Consider the following 22,584-nt stretch of genomic DNA (forward strand, 5'->3'; position numbering starts at 1 on the left):
TTTAAAATGTTAAAATTAATGTATTAGTGTTTTTAAAAAATAATATTTTAACATACATATTTTTTTATGTTGATATTACTATTTTTTATTTTTACTATTTTTCTTCTTTTAAAAAATATAAAACTTTATTCGGTTGTTATTTTACTTGTCAAATAAATAAAATACTATCATATTTTTATAGAAATTTTTTAACGCTTAAATAAGTAAAAAAGTTTAAAATTTATAAATATAAATACAAGATATTAAGTGAATATTTTTTAAAATACTAATTATATTTATAAAATTTATTGTGATCTATATTATCATTATAATAGTATCTATCTCGGATATATAATAACATAGTTAATAATACGAGATAAAGAGATTTATTTAATCTTGTTAAATCGTTTTCTTTAATAATATATATATATATACAGTCAAATATAAATAATAAATTAATAGATTTTTTAGTTTCAATATTTATAAGAAATGTTTAATGGGGTTCTGATAATAAAATTTAGAAATCGTATTCGATAATTCTGATAAATATTGAGAAATTGTTAAATAAGAATAATTGAATTCTTAGAAATTAAAATATTGATAGAAACTATCGTAAGATTGTACCAAAAATGTATAGTATCTTAGGATGGAAAAGAAATAACAGCCTAATTAAATTCTAGAATTCAAGCAATATGATTATGAACATAAGAATGTTGGGAACATTCATGGCATTCTTATTAAGCTTTCTTTTAATAAAATACGCTCGAACCAGTAAAACAAAGAGAGAAATGATCGTTAAGTGGTGTAATCGAGTTTGGATTTTTCTTTTAGATTTTTTGGTATTATTTTTCACTGAATATTTAAAATACATTCATATCAGTGTATTAGTTTTTTAATATATTTCAAAACATAAAAATTTAATTATCACTTTTATAATAATAGTTTGTTATTATTGAAATGCACTTATGTTTACTGGGTTTGTGATAAATAGGTTGTATTGTACTTTTAGTAAAATTTAAATTTCCTAAAGTTAACATAATATTTTTACAAAAAATATATGGTTAACAAATTAAGATTTTTCTATTATTATTTTATTATTATTATATGATTATATATTAGTATTTTTACTTTAATTTTAACTTCATTACTCAAAATGTGATGTATTAAAAAAAATTTCCTTTTTTTTTTAGGATTATACTTTAGATTTTGTGATCCATTATTCTAAAAAATCGTGTCTATATTTTCTCAGTTAGTAATTGGGAAACTAAAAAAAAAAAAGTTTCCTATGAAATAATGACTTTTTTCATATTAAAATGTTCCAGTGAAAAACATGGATTACAGTTGAAAAGCTGTGTATCTTATAAGTACCATGAAATAGAAAGATAGCTATAGTTTTTTCAGTCTCACCACTCGCTGGATAGATCAAAATCAACGGATGAAGTATAGGTATCTTTGTTTTATGTATTTGGCAATGAATATTAAAAATTGGATAGTTTTATATACAGATAGAAAATGGATGAAAAAAAGACAATTTTTTTTTAATTTATTTTGGAGAAATGTTTCTTTACATTCAATATTACCATCATTTGACATTTACTTTCTAAATAAAATTATTTTGAGGATATGATTAATGTGAATTATTTGTCGTGTTGTTTAAAGTCTAACAATTGTTTGGTAAAAAGTCTTTCATGTGTTCAAATCATTTTAACGGTATTTATAAAATATATTTTGATATGAAAGTGAGATTAATTTAAATAAATAACAATGAATGTTGTTATTAGTGTGTTATTTACATTTTTACTTGAAATGTCAATTTATAGATTTTGTGATAAATTTTTAATTAAATTTTATATAATTACCATCTAAATTAAATATTATTCTTTAATTTTGGGTTAATCAATCTATTTTAATACTATTTAGACGAACTAGTCTGGATTATGACTGACTATGTGTTAAGTAATAATCTAAGTTCAATAACATCATCCTAATTTGGTTTATGAGTGATTGTGTGTAAGTAACTATTTAAGTTTAATAACATCATCTAAATTCTTTGATTGATCATTTAGTATAATATATATGATAAGATAGACTCAACAATTTATTATTTAAATGATTTAGTTAATTATTCAGTATGTTAAGTGATGATACAAACTCAACTATTTTATGATTTATAGTAATTGATCGTTTGTAGTGTAGTTATTTTAAACTGTAAATAAATAATGATTTGATTTGTGTATGATTTTTATTGATATTAAGTAATGGTAGTTATTCCAATTTTACGGGAAATCTGAGGACAGAGGATAGCGCGTGGTGAATACGGCAACGACCACTAGCGTATGATGAGTGTCTGTCTGACAAAGAAGTCCATGTCATGTACCTCCCTTTTCCACTCCACCACCAAACTCCTACCTTTAACGGTCACTCTCTCTCTGTCACACACACACACACACACACCCTCCAACTGCAACTGCAATGGCTGTGGCTTCCTTCTCCAACTTCTCCGCTGGGCGCTCCTTCTCTCTACAAAACCGTTATTCACTGCCGCTACCTTCCTTCACTCTCTCATTCCGTCCCGCAAACTCTTATGCCTATGCTCCCCAATTCACATCTCTTCGATCTCCCGCACCCTCCATTATTGCAGCGGCCCACGGCGGAGGGACCGGAGGAGGGCATGGAGGAGGTGGAGGTGGAGGGGCAGGAGGAGGAGGCGACGGGGAATCGGAAGACAGGGATCGAAACAGAGAGGAGGCGCTCCTGGTTCTCGCGGAGGCAGGGCGGCCGCTGGAGAAATTGCCGGCGGATTTAGCGGCGGCGGTTGAGGCGGGGCGAGTTCCGGGGTCGATTCTGAAGAGGTTTTTCGAGCTGGAAAAATCGGCGGTGTTCCGGTGGTTGTTGAATTTCGGAGGTTTTAAGGAGAGGTTGCTAGCGGATGATTTGTTCCTTGCCAAGGTTGCCATGGAATGCGGTGTTGGCATCTTTACGAAGGTTCCTTTTCCCAATTTCACCTTTCTTGAGCTATATTATCATGCATGCATTAGATATGGGATGTAATGAACCAAAATTACCACATGGTATAATGTGCTCTGTACTAGACAGAGCGTTCCCTGCAGGTTTCTAATTCTTTTTTTACTTCGATGAACAGTTATCATTTTTTACACTTTTCTTGGGAGTCGAGATAAGTTATTCAAAAATATGTTTTTATGTTTATGGTGAACTATTCTAAAATATATATATATATATATAATTGGATCTTTTATTCTCGAATATTCTAATGATATATTATCACCCATCTAAACTATTATTGCCACTGTCAATCTACTAAACTAAACATAGATGGCATAGTAAAACAGTAGCAGTTAACAACTAGAGTTTCTGATGCTATGCATTATGTTCTGGACCAGTGGACCTGATATCCAACAAATCAATAGAACTTGACAGAGTAGGGAGCTTTGATTTCTTTGTTATTCACACCATTTTTATGTATTTGACTATTTCAGTGAAGCATCTGTGATGCATGTAATCTGGTTCACTGGTTGTAATAATGATCACTTTTGCTTTTCAGACTGCTGCGGAGTTGGAGAAGCGCAAAGAAAATTTTAGTAAGGAGCTTGATTTTGTTTGTGCCGATGTGGTAGGCGTGTCCCTTCCATTCCTTGAACCTGCTTAGTACATTACATTTATGTTCTGTAAAACTGAGTTTTCTATGCAGTGCAAATAAGGCATTAATCATTCTATCGTTTAATTATGAACAGATAATGGCCATTGTAGCGGATTTTATGCTTGTGTGGCTTCCTGCTCCCACAGTTTCTCTTCGACCACCACTTGCTGTTAGTGCTGGAATTCTTACTAAAGTTTTCTATGGCTGCCCTGAAAACGCTTTTCAGGTTAACACTTTCCAAACTACTCTTCATCTGCTTCTGTTTATTTTATTATTTTTGGTCTTGTGATAAATATTGTATTTTTAAACTACACTCGCTGAGTGATTGGGTTTAATTTTTCGTAAACACTCAACAGGTGGCTTTGGCCGGAACCTCGTATACACTCATCCAGAGAATAGGTGCTATAGTGGTACGTGTTGGATCCTAGGAAATTCAAGCGGGTATTTTGTCAGTGACGATTTTTAACAACATTTCTTATGCAGCGTAACGGTGCAAAGCTATTTGCTGTTGGGACTGGTGCATCACTGGTAATTTAACTTATCAGATGCTTTCAAATACATGTTTCAGCTTCTTCTAGTTTAAGATGATTGGTGAATTCTCTTTTAAAATCATTCGGCCACCAGACTTACTCTTGGCCTACATTACAAACGCCGTTTTTGCTGTTTTTTATTGCTCTTGTTACCATCTTCCAATTGTTGACAATATTTTGCGGGGATTTAAAATGTTCACAAGTATACAGTAGGGTAAATGCAATACCTTTGGTGGCCTCTTTTTATTTTTAATTTAATGAAAAGATTGATTATTTGGTGTAACAATTACTCACTCGTATCGTACGAATGAGTAATTGCATTGCTTTTTCAGATTGGTACAGGTATAACAAATACACTGATCAATGCAAGAAAATTGGTTGACAAATCTTTTGCCGCTGAGGCGGAGGATTTGCCGGTAATATCGACAAGTGTTACCTATGGGGTTTACATGTCAGTATCTAGCAACCTAAGGTATTGAAAAAAATAAACTAATAACTTCTATGATGAAATTATTCTCTTGGATTGAATGAGGGATCACACCCTAATAGTAATGAATTATCCCTTGCATGCATGAAACAGAATCTAAGAGGAAATCTTTGTCTTCTTCCAGGTACCAATTACTAGCTGGAGTTATTGAACAACGAATTCTAGAACCTTTGTTGCACCAGCACAAGCTTGTGCTGAGCGCAATTTGCTTTGTTGTTAGAACTGGAAACACTTTCTTGGGCTCATTATTGTAAGATTGTCACTTTATCTTGATATGTCTTTGTACATTTAACTAAATTCGCTATTTTCCACCTTCTTATAATTTTTGACATGCATGTATCTTACAGGTGGGTGGATTATGCTCGCTGGGTTGGAGTCCAGAGGAGTCGGGATTAGGCATAACAGTTCTTCAGTCACAAGATATTGGCATAGTGGCTCTCAGTTACAAGATTTGGTTAAAATCTTCCCTGTTGATTGATTGTTGCAATAAAGTTGGTATGTTGTATTTTTTATATTCCTCCTTAAAGCAATATTGTACATTGAGCAATGACGGAGGTCAGCAAGCACCACGAGTCTCCAATTATCGTCGTTTACAAGATCCATCCCTCGTAGCAAGCAGAAAGCTGCACCATGAGATGAAATTGAGTCAAATCTTTACTACACATTTGTGGGGGCAATTCCTCTATTGTCCTTGTGTGTTTGTTTTGCATCTAAAGTTGAATGGAAAGGAATCAAATTCAAATTGGTAGTTCTCTAATAAACTGCTGTGTAACTTTATTTCTTTTCACATTGGTCATCAATTTTCTTCTGTTATATTGGTTGCTTAACCATTCCATACCATTTTTCTTATTTGTTGCCATTTGAGCATTAAAGTGAAAAAAAGAGTTAAGAGTTGGTTCACTTCAATAGTTGCTAAAGTTTGTTCACTCATTGTTTACCTCGGAAGAAGCCCGTGGTATACGTACATGCCAGAACACAAAAATAATATACACGGAATTATATAAAAGTAAACTCAAGTTTATTCTTTACATGCATATACTTCACTCAAATTTTCATATACTTGTGCATTGTCACGAAACAGTAAGAGCTAGAAGATAAGGAATATATGATCTCCTTTTAATTTCTGCAACAAGAAAAATGTTTAAAACTATGATCGAGTTTTAATCGTTCTATGTGACAGTGAAACTGAAATCAAGCTTAAGAAATTACGTAAAACAACAAAAAATATAATGAGTTGTATGATTTAATTTCCAAACTACATTTGCCGCAAGTAAAAACTCACGGTATTTTATTTGAATCATGTCTAGAAACAAGGCAATATAATTTGACAAAATCATAAAGAAATGTACTGATTATCATGAATAAAATGCTCCAATGGTCAGTATTAGCTCCTACTTTCATTAAAAAACTAGTATCAATGTTAGAATTTTGACCGAATGTTAAATAACTAACGCCTGTGATAAGAGCTCATGTTTTCATTAGCGTATTTATAAAACATATAAATAATATAACTCAAAATTAAGATTTTGAATTTAGATGTGATTCGTTCGATAGCATGACCGCCCAGTATCAATTGGATTCATTGTTGCAGAAATGCAGGTCTCTGATTAGCATGAAGCAGCTCCAAGCGCATCTCATAACAACCGGAAAATTCCAATTCCACCCTTCCCGGTCAAAGCTCCTCGAGCTCTGCTCCATCTCCCCCGCCGGCGACCTCTCCTTCGCAGGCCAAATTTTCCGGCGAATCCAGACCCCTTCCACCAACGACTGGAACGCCGTTCTCCGAGGCCTAGCCCAAAGCCCAGAACCGATGCAGGCCCTGTCATGGTACCGCGCCATTTCACGCAGTCCCCAAAAGGTGGACGCTTTGACGTGCTCCTTCGCCCTCAAGGGCTGTGCGCGCGCATTGGCCTTCTCCGAAGCCACACAGATTCATTCTCAGCTTCTGCGTTTTGGGTTCGAAGCTGATATATTGTTGCTGACCACTTTGTTGGATGTGTACGCCAAAACCGGTGATCTTCATGCTGCCCATAAGGTGTTTGATAATATGCAAAAGCGAGATATTGCTTCGTGGAATGCAATGATCTCTGGGTTGGCTCAAGGAAGCCGACCCAATGAGGCTATAGGTTTGTTCAACAGAATGAAGGAAGAGGGGTGGCGACCTAATGAGGTAACTGTTCTGGGTGCACTCTCCGCTTGTTCACAATTGGGTGCTTTGAAACATGGGCAGATTATTCATGCCTATGTTGTGGACGAGAAGCTAGACACTAATGTGATTGTTTGTAACGCAGTTATTGATATGTACGCAAAATGTGGCTTTGTTGATAAGGCTTATTCCGTGTTTGTTAGCATGAACTGCAAGAAGAGTCTTGTCACATGGAACACTATGATCATGGCGCTTGCGATGAACGGTGATGCCAATCAGGCGCTTGAGCTTTTGGATAAGATGGCTGCGGATGGAGTGGATCCTGATGCGGTGTCTTATCTTGCTGCATTGTGTGCATGCAACCATGCTGGCTTGGTGGAAGAAGGGGTTAGGTTGTTTGATATGATGAAGGGGTATGGAGTGAAACTTAATGTTAAGCATTATGGGAGTGTGGTTGATTTGTTAGGTCGAGCAGGAAGGATAAAAGAGGCGTGTGACATCATAAACTCAATGCCTATGGTTCCTGATGTGGTGCTCTGGCAGAGCTTGCTTGGGGCTTGTAAGATTCACGGGAACGTGGAAGTGGCTGAGATGGCATCAAGGAAGCTGGTGGAGATGGGATCAAACCATTGTGGGGATTTTGTGTTGTTATCGAATGTTTATGCAGCGCAACAAAGATGGTATGATGTTGGGAGGGTGAGGGAGGCCATGAAGATCAGGGATGTGAGGAAGGTGCCAGGATTTAGTTACACAGAGATTGATGGTAGTATCCACAAGTTTGTGAATGCTGATCAGAGTCATCCGAGTTCCAAAGAGATATATGCAAAACTTGATGAGATCAAGTTCAGGATTAAAGCATATAGATATGAAGCAGAGACTAATCTTGTGCTGCATGATATCGGGGAGGAAGACAAAGAGAATGCGCTTAATTATCACAGCGAGAAGTTGGCAGTGGCATATGGTTTAATTAGTACAGGTGATGGAACACCAATTCAGGTCATAAAGAACCTTAGAATATGTGTGGATTGTCATGATGTGATAAAAATCATATCAATTGTTTATAAAAGGGAGATTATTGTGCGTGATAGAGCCAGATTTCACAGATTTAAAGAAGGTGTATGTTCTTGCAGAGATTATTGGTAAAATTATATCAGAATGCTTATTGTATTTCTGTATTTACTAGTACAGTGAATTTCTCACAAGTAACTTAATCACAACATTTCAGGAATAGATGGATAAGATAGGTAATGTGACTGGAGAGGAAAAGAAAGATAAAAGGTTAATACACAGAAATTGTTGGTGAAAAAATTACCCACTTTGATCTAATTTGCACCATTTTTTATTTTGAATTCAAACTAATTCAATTATATATAACAAATTTCGACAGCATTAAATCCAACATTTTCTGTTCATAATATGAGGAGTTTGAACTTGCAATTAATAGAAGAAAAATGTATTTTAGCTAAATGACAAGTAAAACACTAATTCCTAGATGTGTTGCTCACTTTTGAGGTCAAGTTACAGTTATTTTTAGTTCTATTATTTGAACATCAATACTACAGACCGTGCTTGATGTTAAATTCGATTATTTTTTAAATATTTCCATACATGTATTTCAAAATGTTTTTCAAAGCAAAAGAAACACAGTCAAGAAAATCCCATAAAGTTATAAAAACCTAAAAGAAAACACTTTTATTGTATTAGATTGGCTGGAATTTTTTAGGCTACACTTTTTTTTTCATTGAAGAATTAGATACATTTTATTCTCTTTAACACAATTTGTTTTGTCCTTAAAATTTGTTTGTAATGTCACAAACAGGGACATTTGACCAAATTTTATATATAATTAATAACAAATTTAGAATAAAATAAAATATAAACCACCAACATAATAAAATATGATAAATCGATACATTTATTTTAAAAATAATAAAATATAATATGTGATGTATGCATATTGACAAGTATTCAATAATTTTGAAAAACATAATAAATAATAAATATATGATAGTATTATTATTTGTAAATTAAACAATTTATTGATAAACATATATAAAATATCATAAAATATGTGATCCAAATTAAATTATCGGTACATGGACTATAATGAAAAAAAATTAATACGAGTAATTACAAAAATTGTTAAACGAACAATTAAAAATAATTATATTTAATGATTTTTAGATTAAAATATGATTATGTAAAAAATATCAGAAAACATTTTTAAGCTTTATAAACTAATAATTAGTATCAGCATTTTAGAGTGTAAAGTATAGATTCCCAAAAATCCAATTTAAAATGTATATTAACATTAATTCCTGAAAATTCAATATAAAATGTAAAATATTAAAGCAAACACGGGCCTCCTTTTATCTTCCTCATTAATCCACTGTATAAAGCTGTAAAGATACCTATTATTCAACTTGGTGTGTCACTTCACAACCATACATAATTCCCAAACCGATTGCACTTAAAACCCTAACCCTAGAAATCAGACTCTGAGATAAATGACGCAGAAGGCGAATCTATTCAAGGGTAAAGCCAAGAAGAAATCAATTCCTCCCAATCGTCATGGGAAAGCCCCTGTTACTCGCAAAGGTTTTACCCTTTTTTAAGTTTGTTTTTCTTTCCTTCCAGTGCAAGATCTTTTGCAATAATCTCTTACTGTTTCTCTTCGCAGGAAAGAGATTCGTGAAGCCATCCAAGGTCACAAAGGAGATGGATGCTGATCGTGTAAGTCCCTTTAGCTCATCTTTTATTCCCACTCACTTTATTCCTTTTGGGTGTTCATAGTTCTGAGCAAGGTTGTCAAACTCGAGAGTTTACGTAAACTCGTGAGAGTCCAGTAAACTCGACTCGTAAACTCGACTCGTAAACTCGACTCGTAAACTCGACTCGTAAACTCGACTCGTAAACTCGACTCGTAAACTCGACTCGTAAACTCGACTCGTAAACTCGACTCGTAAACTCGACTCGTAAACTCGACTCGTAAACTCGACTCGTAAACTCGACTCGTAAACTCGACTCGTAAACTCGACTCGTAAACTCGACTCGTAAACTCGACTCGTAAACTCGACTCGTAAACTCGACTCGTAAACTCGACTCGTAAACTCGACTCGTAAACTCGACTCGTAAACTCGACTCGTAAACTCGACTCGTAAACTCGACTCGTAAACTCGACTCGTAAACTCGTAAGAGTTTACTTTGTATGAAAAAAATATAAATAACATTCTAATTCAAATAAGATAACAAAATTATATAAATTGAAATACATAAGTTCATAGAAATATTGTTCATAACATAAAGATATAATGTAAAATATAAATTGAAATGTCAAAGTCTCTATGCCTAATCCTCTAATCCTCTAATAATGGCATCATCATCTCCATCATCATCATCATCATCTAACTCTTCCTCTGATGAATGTTGTGCATCTTCATTGTTCTCAAATGTTATGTTATCAAGATCAAGAGCATCTAAAATAGGATCTGTTGTTGCTCCATCTAAGTGAACATTTTCACTATCATTTTCACCTTCAACTTGATCAATCTCAACAACATCATCTGTCTCTTCAGCTATCCATTCATCATCTGATTCTATGTCATCAAATGGAAGAGCTATAGTTTTTCGAATCTGTCTACTTTTCAGCTTGGAGTTATACATCACATAAACTAAATCATTCATCTTTTTTTGATGTAAACGATTCCTTCTCTTTGTATGAACCTAAAATGAAAGATAATATTTTTAGTGAAGATATAAACATAATAAAGGAATTTATAAATTAAAAATAATTTAAATTACCATTTCAAATGAACTCCAATTACGCTCACATCCAGAAGAACTACAAGTCAAGCTTAAAATTCGAATAGCAAATCTCTTCAACTCTGGAGTTCCATCACCAAACATGTCCCACCATTCCCCAGGATTTAACTCTTTCCTACACTCTTTTGCATCTTCCATTCCAAACAGGCCTCTAGCATTATGAAATTCAACAATTTGTAAATTAATTTTTCTTCTTTCTGCCATATCTGGTATCATTCTTCTCATGCAAAAATACAATCCTTCTTTCACCTCTCCACCATCATCAGATCTAAAGTTAGGTTCATAGTGCAAATGAGGGTTTAGAAAATAGGCAGCTGCATGCAAAGGCCTATGAAGTTGATTATCCCATCGAGCATCAATTATTCTCCAAACCTCTTCATAACTACATCAATCATGCTATATCAGAAATAATCTAACACATAAGTAATTAAACATTGAATGAGTAAAAGTTTGAAAATTTACCTCTTTTTGATATTGTTAAAGTTAGACCTAATCTTCTCTTTTGCACAGTCCATCTCTTCATAAATGAAACCCATTGCAGGTTTTACATCTGAGTCCACTAATCTTAAGACAACCATGAGAGGGGCAGCAGCTTTCAAGCATATGGAGACATTCTTCCAAAATCGGCTATCTAATACTACATGTGCTACTTTTCTCCCCTCTTGTGAAGTTCCAAACTTGCTTGTCTTCCATTCCTCAGAGCTGAACATGGTCAACAACGATGCCTTCAATTCATGAAGACAAGCAAGAGTTAAATAAGCCGTGGCAAATCTAGTCACACCCGGTCTTATAAGGTCTCTACCTTTAGTAAACTTTTTCAATAAGGAAATCAACATTGATCTCCCATAAATGTAAGTTGTAATTTTTCTTCCCTTCTTAATGGTCAATTCATGGACCTTCAAATTTTTTTCAAAATCTTCGAATATCAAATCAATGCAATGTGCTGCACATGGAGTCCAATACAATTTTTCCCTCTTTTGCATCAACAACTCTCCGGCTGCCTTGAAATTTGCAGCATTATCAGTGACAACTTGAACAACATTTTCTTCTCCAACAAACTCGACAACATCATCCAACATTTTGAAAACTTTATCAGCTGTTTTTGAAATGTCTGAAGTGTCAAGTGAATAAAGAAAAACCGTCCCTCTAGGACTATTCACCAAGAAGTTGCAAATAGAACGTCTTTTTCTATCCGTCCAACCATCAGACATAATTGTACATCCAGTTTTCTTCCACTCCTCCTTATATTCCTCAAGATTTGCATCTGTTTTCTTCACAGCTTGTTTCAAGAGCTTCTCTCTAATATCATGATAAGATGGTGGTTTGTATCCAACTCCATACTTACCAATCATTTCACACATCTTTGCAAATGCTGGATTTCTAATTACATTGAAAGGAATGGCACTGGTGTAAAAGAATTCAGCTACTTGAGCATCAACTTCTTCTTTGTATCCTTTTTTCATCATTTGATTTATAGTTGCTTGAACTCCCCCCTTACTAGTAGTAGCAACTTTTTCTTTTCCTTTAAAACCGAATACCTTGTGTCCTCCTTCAAAATTTTCACTTTCTTCCTCGTCTTCACCGATATTTATCTTTCTTTTCTTTAATGAAGCATTCTTAGCTTCTGCAACTACTTTTATCATCAAATTTTTTATTTCATCCGGAACAGAAGCACAAGGCTCAGAATCTTCTCTAGTTCCAGCAAGATGATGCTTAAATCTAAATATGCCTCCACTTACAATCTTTGAGCAATAGTTGCATTTCACTTTTCTTCCATTACCATTAACATCAAATCCATATTTCCATCCAATATCAGATCGGTTTCCTGGAGCATTTTTACTTCTACTTTTACTAACTGATGAAGATACACTTGGATTAACTTCTCCTGAATTTGATGCGTTTCCCGACATAGTGAGGTAAGCTTTTTCACTACAAATATTAAAAATAAAATGTGCAAAAGTTTAAAAATGGAATAAAAACTTGCGTGCAGTGCAGTGCCGTCTCCCCTCTAATGATGTTGTAAAGTGGTGCAGTGAAATGTCCAGTATATTTCTCCCCTCTAATGTACTAAAAGAATAAAAAATTCATTTCCTAATCCTAATATAATTGAAAAACGTAACTCACGGGTTATAATTTTTCAATGATAAAACGTCACCCACCCACCACCAGCGGCTGGAAGAAGAAGAGCGTACCTGCGACGCGAGGAAGGCGGTGAGGATGGCGGCGAGGATGGCGGCGAGGATGGCGACCACGCACGGCGACCACGATCTGCGACGACGCACGGCGACCACGATCTGCGACGACGCACGGCGACCACGATCTGCGACGACGCACGGCGACCACGATCTGCGACGACGACCACGATCTGCAACCGGACCAAGCGCGATCCCGAGCGGAGCACCACGAGCGACGAAGATCAGTGGTGGAGTGAAAACCAGGCGGACGACAGGGACGAAACGCTAAACAGTGGTGGAGTGAAAATCAGGTTTTAAACCCTAACCAAAACGACCATGCTTTTCTTCGTTTCTGGCTTTTTTCGAACTCGTGGAATCGCTGTGCAATCGCGATTCCGAACGATTCCACCGAGTCCATGTCCGATTCTACCGAGTTCAGTCCAAAAACGAGTTTGGTACCGAGTTAACTCGGCAACCATGGCTGAAAACGTAAACTCGGACGAGTTAACGAGTTAACTCGCGAGTTTGATAACCTTGGTTCTGAGGACTTTATGGTTCTGAATGTATGTTGTTGTACTGGGGGTGGGAATGACTGTTTAGCAGCAAATTAGGTTTCTGTAATTGCTTTTCATAACTTCTATATGTTTCTCAATGATCATTATAGCGATTATATTACAATTTGATAGATTTTATGGATGGACCTTCTATACTGTTCCCTGATATAGTTTTATGGAGATTTGACGTGTTTATCTTTTGGGATTTGTTGATGGATATTTCAAATATTGATTTTTTTTTTTTACTAAGTTTGGTTGAAATTGTGTTAAACCAGGAGGTTAGCAAATTCATTAATCAATGCAATGAGATCAAAGCAGCGACTCTAGCAACGAAGGATGGTGGCCAATTAGGCATCATTAAGCCTCCACTAGAGCAACCAAGTGGTGCTAAGTAAATTGTTAATTATGAGTGAAACAGGGATTCTTGTTATAGCTGAATGTATCTTATGAATGATGCATTGTCTTAGAGCCTTTTTGGTTATAAATTGTAAAATCAATTTTGATAATTTCACTTTGCTGGGAGTATTTTGGGGTGTATTTACTGGTGGGAATTTCCCTTTCTTTTGTGGTTGTTGATTATTAGTTATTTGGGAAATTGTAGTGGTCATTAAATTTCATGTCTGTGGTAATTGAGGAAGTTTAACTTTTATGAATTCAACAGATGTGATTGTTTCCATTTTCATAATCTAATATATGAAGCTATGCATGCAAGTTGATGCCTGCAAAAGTATAATGTAAATTGAAGTTCTGAACTGAAATGAAATGAAGCATGAATGTTTCATGGAGGATTGGTTCGCTTGTGTAGTTTTTTAATTGAATTTATTTTAGAAAAACACAGATTAGATTCGTGGTTGCTTACTTTGGTGACAGGGATTTATGTTTGAAAACTCTTGGTATTCCATAAAGTAAAAGAAAGTTCAATTTTTTTTACACGAATTTGAAAATTAAGAAAAGTGTGTAGTTTTAAATTTTGGAGCAAACGTCTTATGAGAATAGTATTTTATGCCATTTTAGCAAAATTTGAAATTACAGTTCTTTTGATCATTTTCCCATTCTCCATCTTTTCACATTTTTTTCCTTCATCTTCATACATAGTATGGTGGTTGATAATGGTGATTCTATGAATAGTATGCAAGGTTATCAAATTCGAAAGTTTATGTAAACTCGACTCGTAAACTCGACTCGTAAACTCGACTCGTAAACTCGACTCGTAAACTCGACTCGTAAACTCGACTCGTAAACTCGACTCGTAAACTCGACTCGTAAACTCGACTCGTAAACTCGACTCGTAAACTCGACTCGTAAACTCGACTCGTAAACTCGACTCGTAAGAGTTTACTTCAGATGAAAAAAAAATTATATAAATAATATCTTAATTCAAATAAGTTTACAAAATTATATAACTCTAAATAAATAAAATTTATAGTTATATTATTCGTAAAAATAAATATTGTAAAACATAAATATATGAATTATTGTCATTAATTTTGATGCATTTCATTAAATATATAACTTTCAAGCTCGCATAATTGCTCTAAACTCGCGATTATTCTACCGGTTTCACATTCGATTCTATCGAAAGCTAAGCAAAAAGTTGTGATTAATGAATATTTATTCAAGGGCCATGTTTTTATTCATTAACCATATTCCAGTTTTAATTATTAATTTAATTTTTAATTTGTATAAACTTCAATTGTTTTTTGTTTCTTTAATTAAAATTCACCTTTATTCTGTCTCCATTTATGTATTTTCACTAGTTTTCAGTTCTCGGGATATTAAATATAGATAGAGGTGAGCAAATAGAACTGAACTGTAGTGTACTATTAAAATCTGTACTAAAATCAGTTCAGACAAACTGAACTGTTTTTTCTTTTATCAAACTCGACTGAACTGAATTATACTAAATTATACTAAACTACAATATAAACTGAACAACTACCTATACTAATTTTAAACTTAAGTGTACTATTTTTAAACTGAATAATATAACAATACATGTTTTTTTTAATTGAAATTTATTTTAATATTTATTTTATTTTATTCATAAGTGTCTTAAAAAATAACTTTTAATTATTTGATATTATTATTTTCTATTTTATTTATATTTATTTTATTATTATATGTGTACGAAAATTATTTTATTTTTTATTTATTTATTTTATTTTATTTTTTAATTTTTATTTATATTTATTTTGCATGAATATTATTTTACTTTTATATTTATTTTTTTAATTTTTTATTTATATATTTTTTTTATATGTGTATAATTTATTTTATCTTTTTATCTACTTATTTTATTTTAAAATAATTTTTTATTTATATTTATTTTGTTGCCTCATAAAATTGTTTTATTAATCAATTATTTATTATTTATATTTTATTATGTAAAAATTAAACTAATATTTATTAATTATTATAATACAGTGAAAGATGATAATGGAAAAGTTACTCTTAACAAATGTTTGTTAATTTTTTTTCATTTGATATTTCTATAATATTAATTATTTTTGCTATATTACTATTTTTTTTATGATATTTCATTATATAGTCATTTAATAAATTTAACGTTAAAAAATATATTTTAGTTTTAGTATGTAAAATAAAATCATTTAAAAATAATAATATTGATATTTATTTTAAAGTAAGTTGATTTTTAAAATAAATAGTTATTTTAGTGTGTGCGCTTACACACATTTTAATATCATTAAAAGTTTTTTTAACATATTTTTACATATTTAATAATATGTTAAAGAATATAATATATTTAAAGTATTATTTTTTTTATACAATCTTTTTTTCTTTTATGATTTCTTTTACTTAATCATTTAATAAAATTAAATTTAAAAAAATACATTTTACTTTTATTACTTAAAATAATATTATTTAAAAAGTAATATATGTTTATTGATAAAAAAATATAAAAATTTGTGATAAAAAAATTGTCTTAAAAAATTCATTATTAATTTTTTATGTGAACGATTTTTTTATTAATATTTTTTTATTAAATAACGTTTTCTTGACAAGACGGAACTAGAGAAGAAGAAAGAGTAGATACAGTTCTCACAGTTAACTGAACTGAAACTGTTATAAGTTCAGTTTTTAAAAACTAAACCATAAAATAGTATACTGAAACTTTTAGTAAAACTGGATCAGTTTTTTTAAGTATAATATAGTACAATTAACTATAATACAATACAGATCAGTTATTTTTGTTCAATCCTAAATATAGATGTATACAAGGATTAAAATGAAATAAGAACTAAATAAATTATTTAAAACGAGTTATATCTCCGAGATTTTGTTACAGATCCCATTGTTAAAATTTTATACAAATTTATTTTTTATTTTTAAAGAAATCACCAAATCCAGAGAGGTGAGTGAGTCAATTCAAGATGGAACAACGGTAAATTTTTTATTTTTATTTTTTCTAGATAGTAAAAATAATAGATACAGATAATATAATACGTGAATTTTATTGATGAAACCGTGATACGTAAAAAGAAGTGACACCATTAAATTATGATGTTTGAATTGTAATTCATGACCATAAAAACATAAATATTAGAGTGTGAATGTAATTTGGGAAATTTTCAGAAAATATAATATAATTTACACTATTATTTTAAGTACTGAGGCAAGTGAATTTTGTAAAAATGTAGACACTAAATAAGAAATTAAACTTGTATTTTAAGGTACTTACATCTTAAACTATTGGGCCGAAGGAGAGAATAAAATTGAAGGCCCATAAAAAAACCGAGCCTATATATGGGCCGATTAGCAGGTATAGTAGAACAAGTTTCTTTGTTGGACGATGAAAACAAACAGCTACGTTGTTGACTGAAGAGGGCGATCGAATCCCCATGAACAGAACCACGAAGACGAGTTCTGCTGAAAATTGAAGAATTGAAATCGGTTAGAAAATCGTTGAAGCGGGACCCAACGAAGCAGCGACAGATCCACGATCACGAAGAAACAACAAAAGATGGAGCCTTTGCTGCAATTCGCACCGATGCAGAGCTCCGTCGACGAGGGTTTCTGGCACCGATTGTCTTCCTTGAAGCTTAACAAGCTTGGCATTGACGATTCTCCAATTCACATATTCGGTTCATCTCTTTACTTTCATATTTACATGTCAACATAACTATTTTTGTCTTTGTTTCCACTTCTAAGATTGTGAAAGAATGCGCGTATTTTGTATTTTTCAGTTTCTTTTACAAATTCTAAATCTGCAATGTGACGTGAATCTTATTTGATGAGTTGTATACATTAGCTTCATTCATCTCAGAATGCTGTGTCTTGATCGCAGGCTTTTATGCACCTTGCTCTCACTCTCAAGTATCAAATCATTTAACTGTTTTATCCGAGTCTTTACCTTCTGAGTTGAGCGAGGCATCGTTAATTCCAGAACCGAGCCGCGGCAACCGGAACAGGTGCTCTGTTCCGGGGACACTTTACAATACTAATACTGTGGAGAGCTTCCATGCACTTGATAAGCAGGACCTGCTGAAGAAAGAAGCAGCAAAGGTAGACATAATATTCAATTCCGTTATTCATGTCGACAGTGCTAGAGAAGATAAATTGAATTGAATTTTTTTTATCTCAATTTTTTTAATCTCACTTGAGTTTGCCTTTTGCTGGTGTTAAATTAGATATGGGACGATATTCTAACTGGAAAAGCTGTGGAGGACTGTTCAGTACTTTCGAGATTCCTTGTTATTTCTTTTGCTGACCTGAAAAAGTGGACTTTCAACTATTGGTTTGCTTTCCCTGCTCTCATGCTTGATCCTCCAGCGACTGTGGTTAATCTGAAGCCAGCTTCTCAGTGGTTCAGCGCAGCCGAGGTACTCTGTGTTTCAGTATTCTCAACCCAAACCATTTGTTGGATTATAACGTTATCTTTGTTGATTTTAACATTCTTTGTTTTGTGGAATGCTAGGCTGAATCCCTCTCTGCAGCGTGTAACGAGTGGCGCAGCTCAAAATCAACAGCAGGTATAAATTTCGTAATTTTCTCAAAAAGCGCATGGAAGTAACCTAATTAATGTGTTCTGTCGTTTCTTTGTTAACTTGGTATGCTTTGCCTAATAGTAAAAAAATTTGGCAGATGTCCCATTCTTTTTAGTCACCATAGATCAACACTCATGCGCTACTGTTAGGCTTCTGAAGGACTGGGAAGCTTGTCAAGGCAATGGTAACAAGGTCTCGTACTTTAACACCAATTGTGATTATTAAAGGTGTAATTGAATTTTGGTTCTTCTAATTTGGACATCGTGCAACTTTAGACCCTCAATTTTGTTTTTGAGCTAATCAAGTCTATTATTTTTGAAGTTTAGAAAATTTGCTCTCCTTGTTGATTTTCTTCTATTTTAAAAACTCATACCGTTACTATTTATCCAAATATTTGGGGCGCTTATGAAGGTCTTTTATATGAAATGTTTTTAATAGTCTGGAAGTAAGAAATATGGTTGAACTTGTTAAAACTTATATGATTTTGTAAGATGAAAGATTATAGTTTGAAAATAAGTTTTATTTTTATATTTCTGGTGTAATTTAATTTGGTTGATAAGTCTGATTATAAGATGATTTAATTGATTTGATTTGTAATGATTTTAAGTAGAAAATGAGAATATGAAGATTTTAGGTAGAATAAAGTTGACTAGGGGACCAAATTTTCTTAGTTTTATAAATAGAGGGAGTGCATTAGCATGAAAATTGAGGAACCAAAATTGCATACAAGCCCAACTAGAAGGACCAAAGGGTAATGAAGACAGTTGAATGTAATCTTTGTAAAATTGCTTTTTGAATGTGAAACAGTAGATGTCCTTTGATGAAATTTACCAGATTCTATTGGCAGATCTTTTTTGGATTTTATGATCCATGTCATCTCCCAAAGAATCCTGGATGGCCTCTTCGCAACTTCTTAGCACTTATTTCTGTGAGGTGGAATCTCAACTCAATTCAATTTTTCTGCTACAGAGAGAACCGTGGTTTTGCAGATATGAAGTTGTCTCTTGTTGGTGAAGCATTGATAACGGTTCCACAAGGTAAAGTTTCATTGTGTATTGTGTAACCACTTATTGCTTATTGATATGACTTTGTATTTTTTTCATTTTATTTCTAACTTGGAAGGAGTAACTTTATAGGGTGGAAAGACACAGTGCCCAGTGCAGTTGGATGGGAACTTAATAAGGGGAGAAAAGCTTCTAGGTGTATAAACCTTGCACAGTCCATGGATCCAACCAGGTTATTGCCTGCATTTCTCTCCCTGATATCTCTTGCCCACCCTTCTACTTGTTTCTTCTTTCCATTCATAAAATGTCTTCTTATTTTCTCAATAAATCTATAGTTTTGTATTATTGTTTTTAATTTCTCTTTTCAGATTGGCCATATCTGCTGCAGATTTGAATTTAAAGCTTATGAGGTGGCGTGCTTTGCCATCTCTTGACTTGAATGCCTTATCTTCCATGAAGTGTCTTCTCCTTGGAGCTGGCACACTTGGATGCCAGGTCGCACGCATGCTTATGGTGAGTGTTGAGAAAATCATATTGTCATTCTTATCCTTCAATATGTGATAATGGAAGAAACGTTTTCTTGCAGGCATGGGGTGTTCGAAAAATTACTCTAGTTGACAATGGTAGGGTGGCTATGTCTAACCCATTGAGGCAGTCTCTTTATACTTTGGATAACTGTCTTAATGGTGGTGAATTTAAAGCTACTGCAGCAGTTGAAAGTCTCAAACGGATATTTCCAGCAGTGGTAAATTATTAATCCATAAGACTTCACTTGATGCTAAATTGGTAGATCTGATCATCGTATTTTTCACATAAACTACATGCATTTTGTCCATTTTCAGGAAGCAGAAGGTATTGTTATGGCTATACCAATGCCTGGACATCCCATACAAAGCCAGGAACACGATAGTGTGCTTGATGATTGTAAAAGGTTGCGTGATTTAATTGAGGCTCACGATTCAGTTTTTTTGTTAACCGATACAAGGGAAAGTCGATGGCTGCCAACACTTCTCTGTGCCAATACTAACAAGGTTGGATCAGTTTATTCTCATTAAGGGGATGGATTAACTAATTATATGACTTCTTAGCACTTGATTCACATTTCAAGATGAAGTATATATTGTGATTGTTATCCAATCTATTGTTTGATTTGGTATCCTTAACTAATATGCTTATGTATCTTTTTATTCATCAATTTGCAGATTACCATTACTGCTGCACTAGGGTTTGACAGTTTCTTGGTTATGCGCCATGGAGCTGGTCCTTTAAGTCAGGCCCACAAGTTGAATGCTGAAATTATTAATTCTTCATCGGTTGATATGCCAGTAAATGATGCAAATGGAAAGCATAGACTGGGCTGTTATTTCTGCAGTGATGTTGTTGCACCTACCGATGTAATTTTCGTGCTGCATTATGTATAATATTTGAACTAATGCATTATAACTAATTCATAATGGCTTTCTGCAGTCAACATCCAACCGTACATTGGACCAACAATGTACAGTGACCCGACCAGGGCTGGCTCCTATTGCTTCAGCCCTTGCAGTTGAACTTCTAATCGGGATTTTGCATCATCCTCAAGGGTAATTCGTCAAACATTTATTTTATGTACAGGAATTTTGAAGTATCACACTAGAGAGCCAAAGAGGAAATCCCATTTGTTGCTTTATTTATCCATCATGAAATTGAGATGTCAATTTTACCTTCACAGGATATTTGCAGTAGGTGACACTAACAACAGTGTCGATCGAGCTACTGAGCAACCTCTTGGTATTTTACCTCATCAGATTCGCGGCTCCCTTTCTCAATTTTCTCAAATGACCCTTATAGGTTACTCCTCCGCCAGCTGCACTGCCTGTAGTCATACAGTAAGTCTGGGTGCTAAATAGTATAGTTATTTGATAATGCTTCTTCTGCAATTAGTAGTGATCTGGATGTGTTGCCTATAACGTCTGGGCATGAAACTGTGCTTAACAAGATTTAGTGCTTAACTTAGTTTGCCTAAATTTTAGTTGTTAAAAATTAAAAGAATAATTATTTAGACCAAGGCGTTTTCTCAAATTTCTTCGAGCTTTATTTGTGGTTTAGCTTAAAACCATTAACATCAATCAGTGCTAAGTGGAAGAATATTTCTGTATACAGAGGAAAAAGTGGAATATGGAATTGGAAAAGGGAATTACACAAATTGAAGGTGGATTTGAGTTTGTATTTATCAAAAAGTATTAATTCCAATTATTGAATATATTTTTTGTGTAATTTAATTGACAAACTCTCAAATAAATAATCAATATGCTGGAATTTGGGGTGAAAAGTTACGCGGAGAACTGATTAGATTTATCTTTCCTAGTAGAGTAGTGGTGTGTGTCCTTCACTGGCATAGGTGCATGCATCATAGTTTAATGGATGTTCGTGAGGTATATTGTTGGCCTAGGTTGTTGAACATGGTTAGATATATTATTTTTATTTTATTTTATTTTTTTAGTTAATTTGTTGTTATTTCATATTTATATTTTAGATTTAATCATATTTTCTTTTATTATAAATAGAGTACACGTGTATATTCAAGAGAGATTAATTTTATACATAATTTTTGCTATTTTTAACAAACATCATCATCACCATTTTCTCTATCCATGAATTTTTAAATTGCATCCATTCAGGTTGTGTCAGAATATCGAAACCAAGGAATGGAGTTCATATTTCAAGCAATTAATCATCCTACTTACCTAGAGGATCTCACTGGGCTGACAGAGTTGATGAAATCAGCCACCACCTTGGATTGGGACACGGAGATAGACGAGGAGGATGAAGACTGCGTTGAAATTTAACGATCAGTCAGTTGTACATAAATTAATTAGTGCAATTTATATGATTTTTTTAGCTATGGTTTAGTACCATACTGGCATAACTTATCAAATGTACAAAACTGAATTCATGTAATAACTGTATATTCACTAATGTGAACAATTCAAGTTTATTATGAATTTACCAGTCGGTAATTTTTTAATACGTGCAAAAATTAAATCTGAGAAGGCAACATTTATGACTATCTTATTTTACAACACCATTATCACTGTATCTTAATCACCAGTTTCTTGCTGTAATGAAGGAGGCTAAACACCATCTTCAGATTTTTATTTCATTATTGGTTTACTTTTTCTTTATTAATCAAAGTTTATGCGACACTTATTAGGTAGGTCATACTCCCTTTTTAGTGACGCTTG

At 33.3% G+C, this 22,584-nt stretch overlaps 5 protein-coding genes across 5 annotated transcripts; 4 read left to right on the plus strand and 1 right to left on the minus strand.

Moving 5' to 3' along the window:
* Positions 1-2,382: 2,382 nt before the first annotated feature.
* LOC124822570 (protein RETICULATA-RELATED 4, chloroplastic-like) lies at positions 2,383-5,467 on the plus strand. The gene is made up of 8 exons (XM_088109385.1): positions 2,383-2,964; positions 3,542-3,610; positions 3,732-3,863; positions 3,994-4,047; positions 4,121-4,165; positions 4,500-4,639; positions 4,779-4,904; positions 5,002-5,467. Exons 1-8 carry the CDS (start codon positions 2,452-2,454, stop codon positions 5,048-5,050), a joined length of 1,128 nt encoding a protein of 375 aa, XP_087965511.1. The 5' UTR covers positions 2,383-2,451; the 3' UTR covers positions 5,051-5,467.
* A 291-nt stretch (positions 5,468-5,758) lies between these two features.
* On the plus strand, positions 5,759-8,011 carry LOC148201955 (pentatricopeptide repeat-containing protein At1g34160-like). Its single transcript, XM_088109384.1, has one exon. It carries the CDS (start codon positions 6,210-6,212, stop codon positions 7,941-7,943), a length of 1,734 nt encoding a protein of 577 aa, XP_087965510.1. The 5' UTR covers positions 5,759-6,209; the 3' UTR covers positions 7,944-8,011.
* A 1,189-nt stretch (positions 8,012-9,200) lies between these two features.
* Positions 9,201-14,008, plus strand: LOC148201956 (2,3-bisphosphoglycerate-dependent phosphoglycerate mutase). The gene is made up of 3 exons (XM_088109878.1): positions 9,201-9,398; positions 9,481-9,533; positions 13,626-14,008. The coding sequence occupies exons 1-3, from the start codon at positions 9,308-9,310 to the stop codon at positions 13,743-13,745; spliced, it is 264 nt and encodes an 87-aa protein (XP_087966004.1). The 5' UTR covers positions 9,201-9,307; the 3' UTR covers positions 13,746-14,008.
* LOC148201957 (uncharacterized) lies at positions 9,792-13,584 on the minus strand. The gene is made up of 3 exons (XM_088109877.1): positions 11,085-13,584; positions 10,602-11,004; positions 9,792-10,523 (listed from the first exon to the last, which is right to left on the minus strand). Exons 1-3 carry the CDS (start codon positions 12,530-12,532, stop codon positions 10,149-10,151), a joined length of 2,226 nt encoding a protein of 741 aa, XP_087966003.1. The 5' UTR covers positions 12,533-13,584; the 3' UTR covers positions 9,792-10,148.
* Positions 14,009-17,155: 3,147 nt separating the features above from the next.
* LOC148201958 (ubiquitin-like modifier-activating enzyme atg7) lies at positions 17,156-22,367 on the plus strand. Its single transcript, XM_088110669.1, has 14 exons — positions 17,156-17,453; positions 17,657-17,874; positions 18,000-18,191; positions 18,287-18,341; positions 18,454-18,548; positions 19,204-19,393; positions 19,493-19,592; positions 19,729-19,873; positions 19,947-20,105; positions 20,203-20,391; positions 20,563-20,754; positions 20,828-20,943; positions 21,072-21,228; positions 22,021-22,367. The coding sequence occupies exons 1-14, from the start codon at positions 17,333-17,335 to the stop codon at positions 22,186-22,188; spliced, it is 2,097 nt and encodes a 698-aa protein (XP_087966795.1). The 5' UTR covers positions 17,156-17,332; the 3' UTR covers positions 22,189-22,367.
* Positions 22,368-22,584: the final 217 nt, after the last annotated feature.

The sequence above is a fragment of the Vigna umbellata genome, chromosome 3 (assembly GCF_029865625.1).
Source record: "Vigna umbellata cultivar VRB3 chromosome 3, Vumbellata_1.0, whole genome shotgun sequence".
NCBI lineage: Eukaryota > Viridiplantae > Streptophyta > Magnoliopsida > Fabales > Fabaceae > Vigna > Vigna umbellata.

Coding starts and splice junctions, on each gene's coding strand:
- LOC124822570 (XM_088109385.1), top strand. CDS start 2,452: ATGGCTGTGGCTTCCTTCTCCAACTTCTCCGCTGGGCGCTCCTTCTCT. Junction 2,965..3,541: donor GTGTTGGCATCTTTACGAAG/GTTCCTTTTCCC, acceptor TTTGCTTTTCAG/ACTGCTGCGGAGTTGGAGAA. Junction 4,905..5,001: donor ACTTTCTTGGGCTCATTATT/GTAAGATTGTCA, acceptor TGTATCTTACAG/GTGGGTGGATTATGCTCGCT.
- LOC148201955 (XM_088109384.1), top strand. CDS start 6,210: ATGACCGCCCAGTATCAATTGGATTCATTGTTGCAGAAATGCAGGTCT.
- LOC148201956 (XM_088109878.1), top strand. CDS start 9,308: ATGACGCAGAAGGCGAATCTATTCAAGGGTAAAGCCAAGAAGAAATCA. Junction 9,399..9,480: donor AGCCCCTGTTACTCGCAAAG/GTTTTACCCTTT, acceptor TTCTCTTCGCAG/GAAAGAGATTCGTGAAGCCA. Junction 9,534..13,625: donor AGGAGATGGATGCTGATCGT/GTAAGTCCCTTT, acceptor GTGTTAAACCAG/GAGGTTAGCAAATTCATTAA.
- LOC148201957 (XM_088109877.1), bottom strand. CDS start 12,532: ATGTCGGGAAACGCATCAAATTCAGGAGAAGTTAATCCAAGTGTATCT. Junction 11,005..11,084: donor TTTAACAATATCAAAAAGAG/GTAAATTTTCAA, acceptor TGATTGATGTAG/TTATGAAGAGGTTTGGAGAA. Junction 10,524..10,601: donor ATTGGAGTTCATTTGAAATG/GTAATTTAAATT, acceptor CTTTCATTTTAG/GTTCATACAAAGAGAAGGAA.
- LOC148201958 (XM_088110669.1), top strand. CDS start 17,333: ATGGAGCCTTTGCTGCAATTCGCACCGATGCAGAGCTCCGTCGACGAG. Junction 17,454..17,656: donor TTCTCCAATTCACATATTCG/GTTCATCTCTTT, acceptor TCTTGATCGCAG/GCTTTTATGCACCTTGCTCT. Junction 20,392..20,562: donor TCTGTGCCAATACTAACAAG/GTTGGATCAGTT, acceptor ATCAATTTGCAG/ATTACCATTACTGCTGCACT.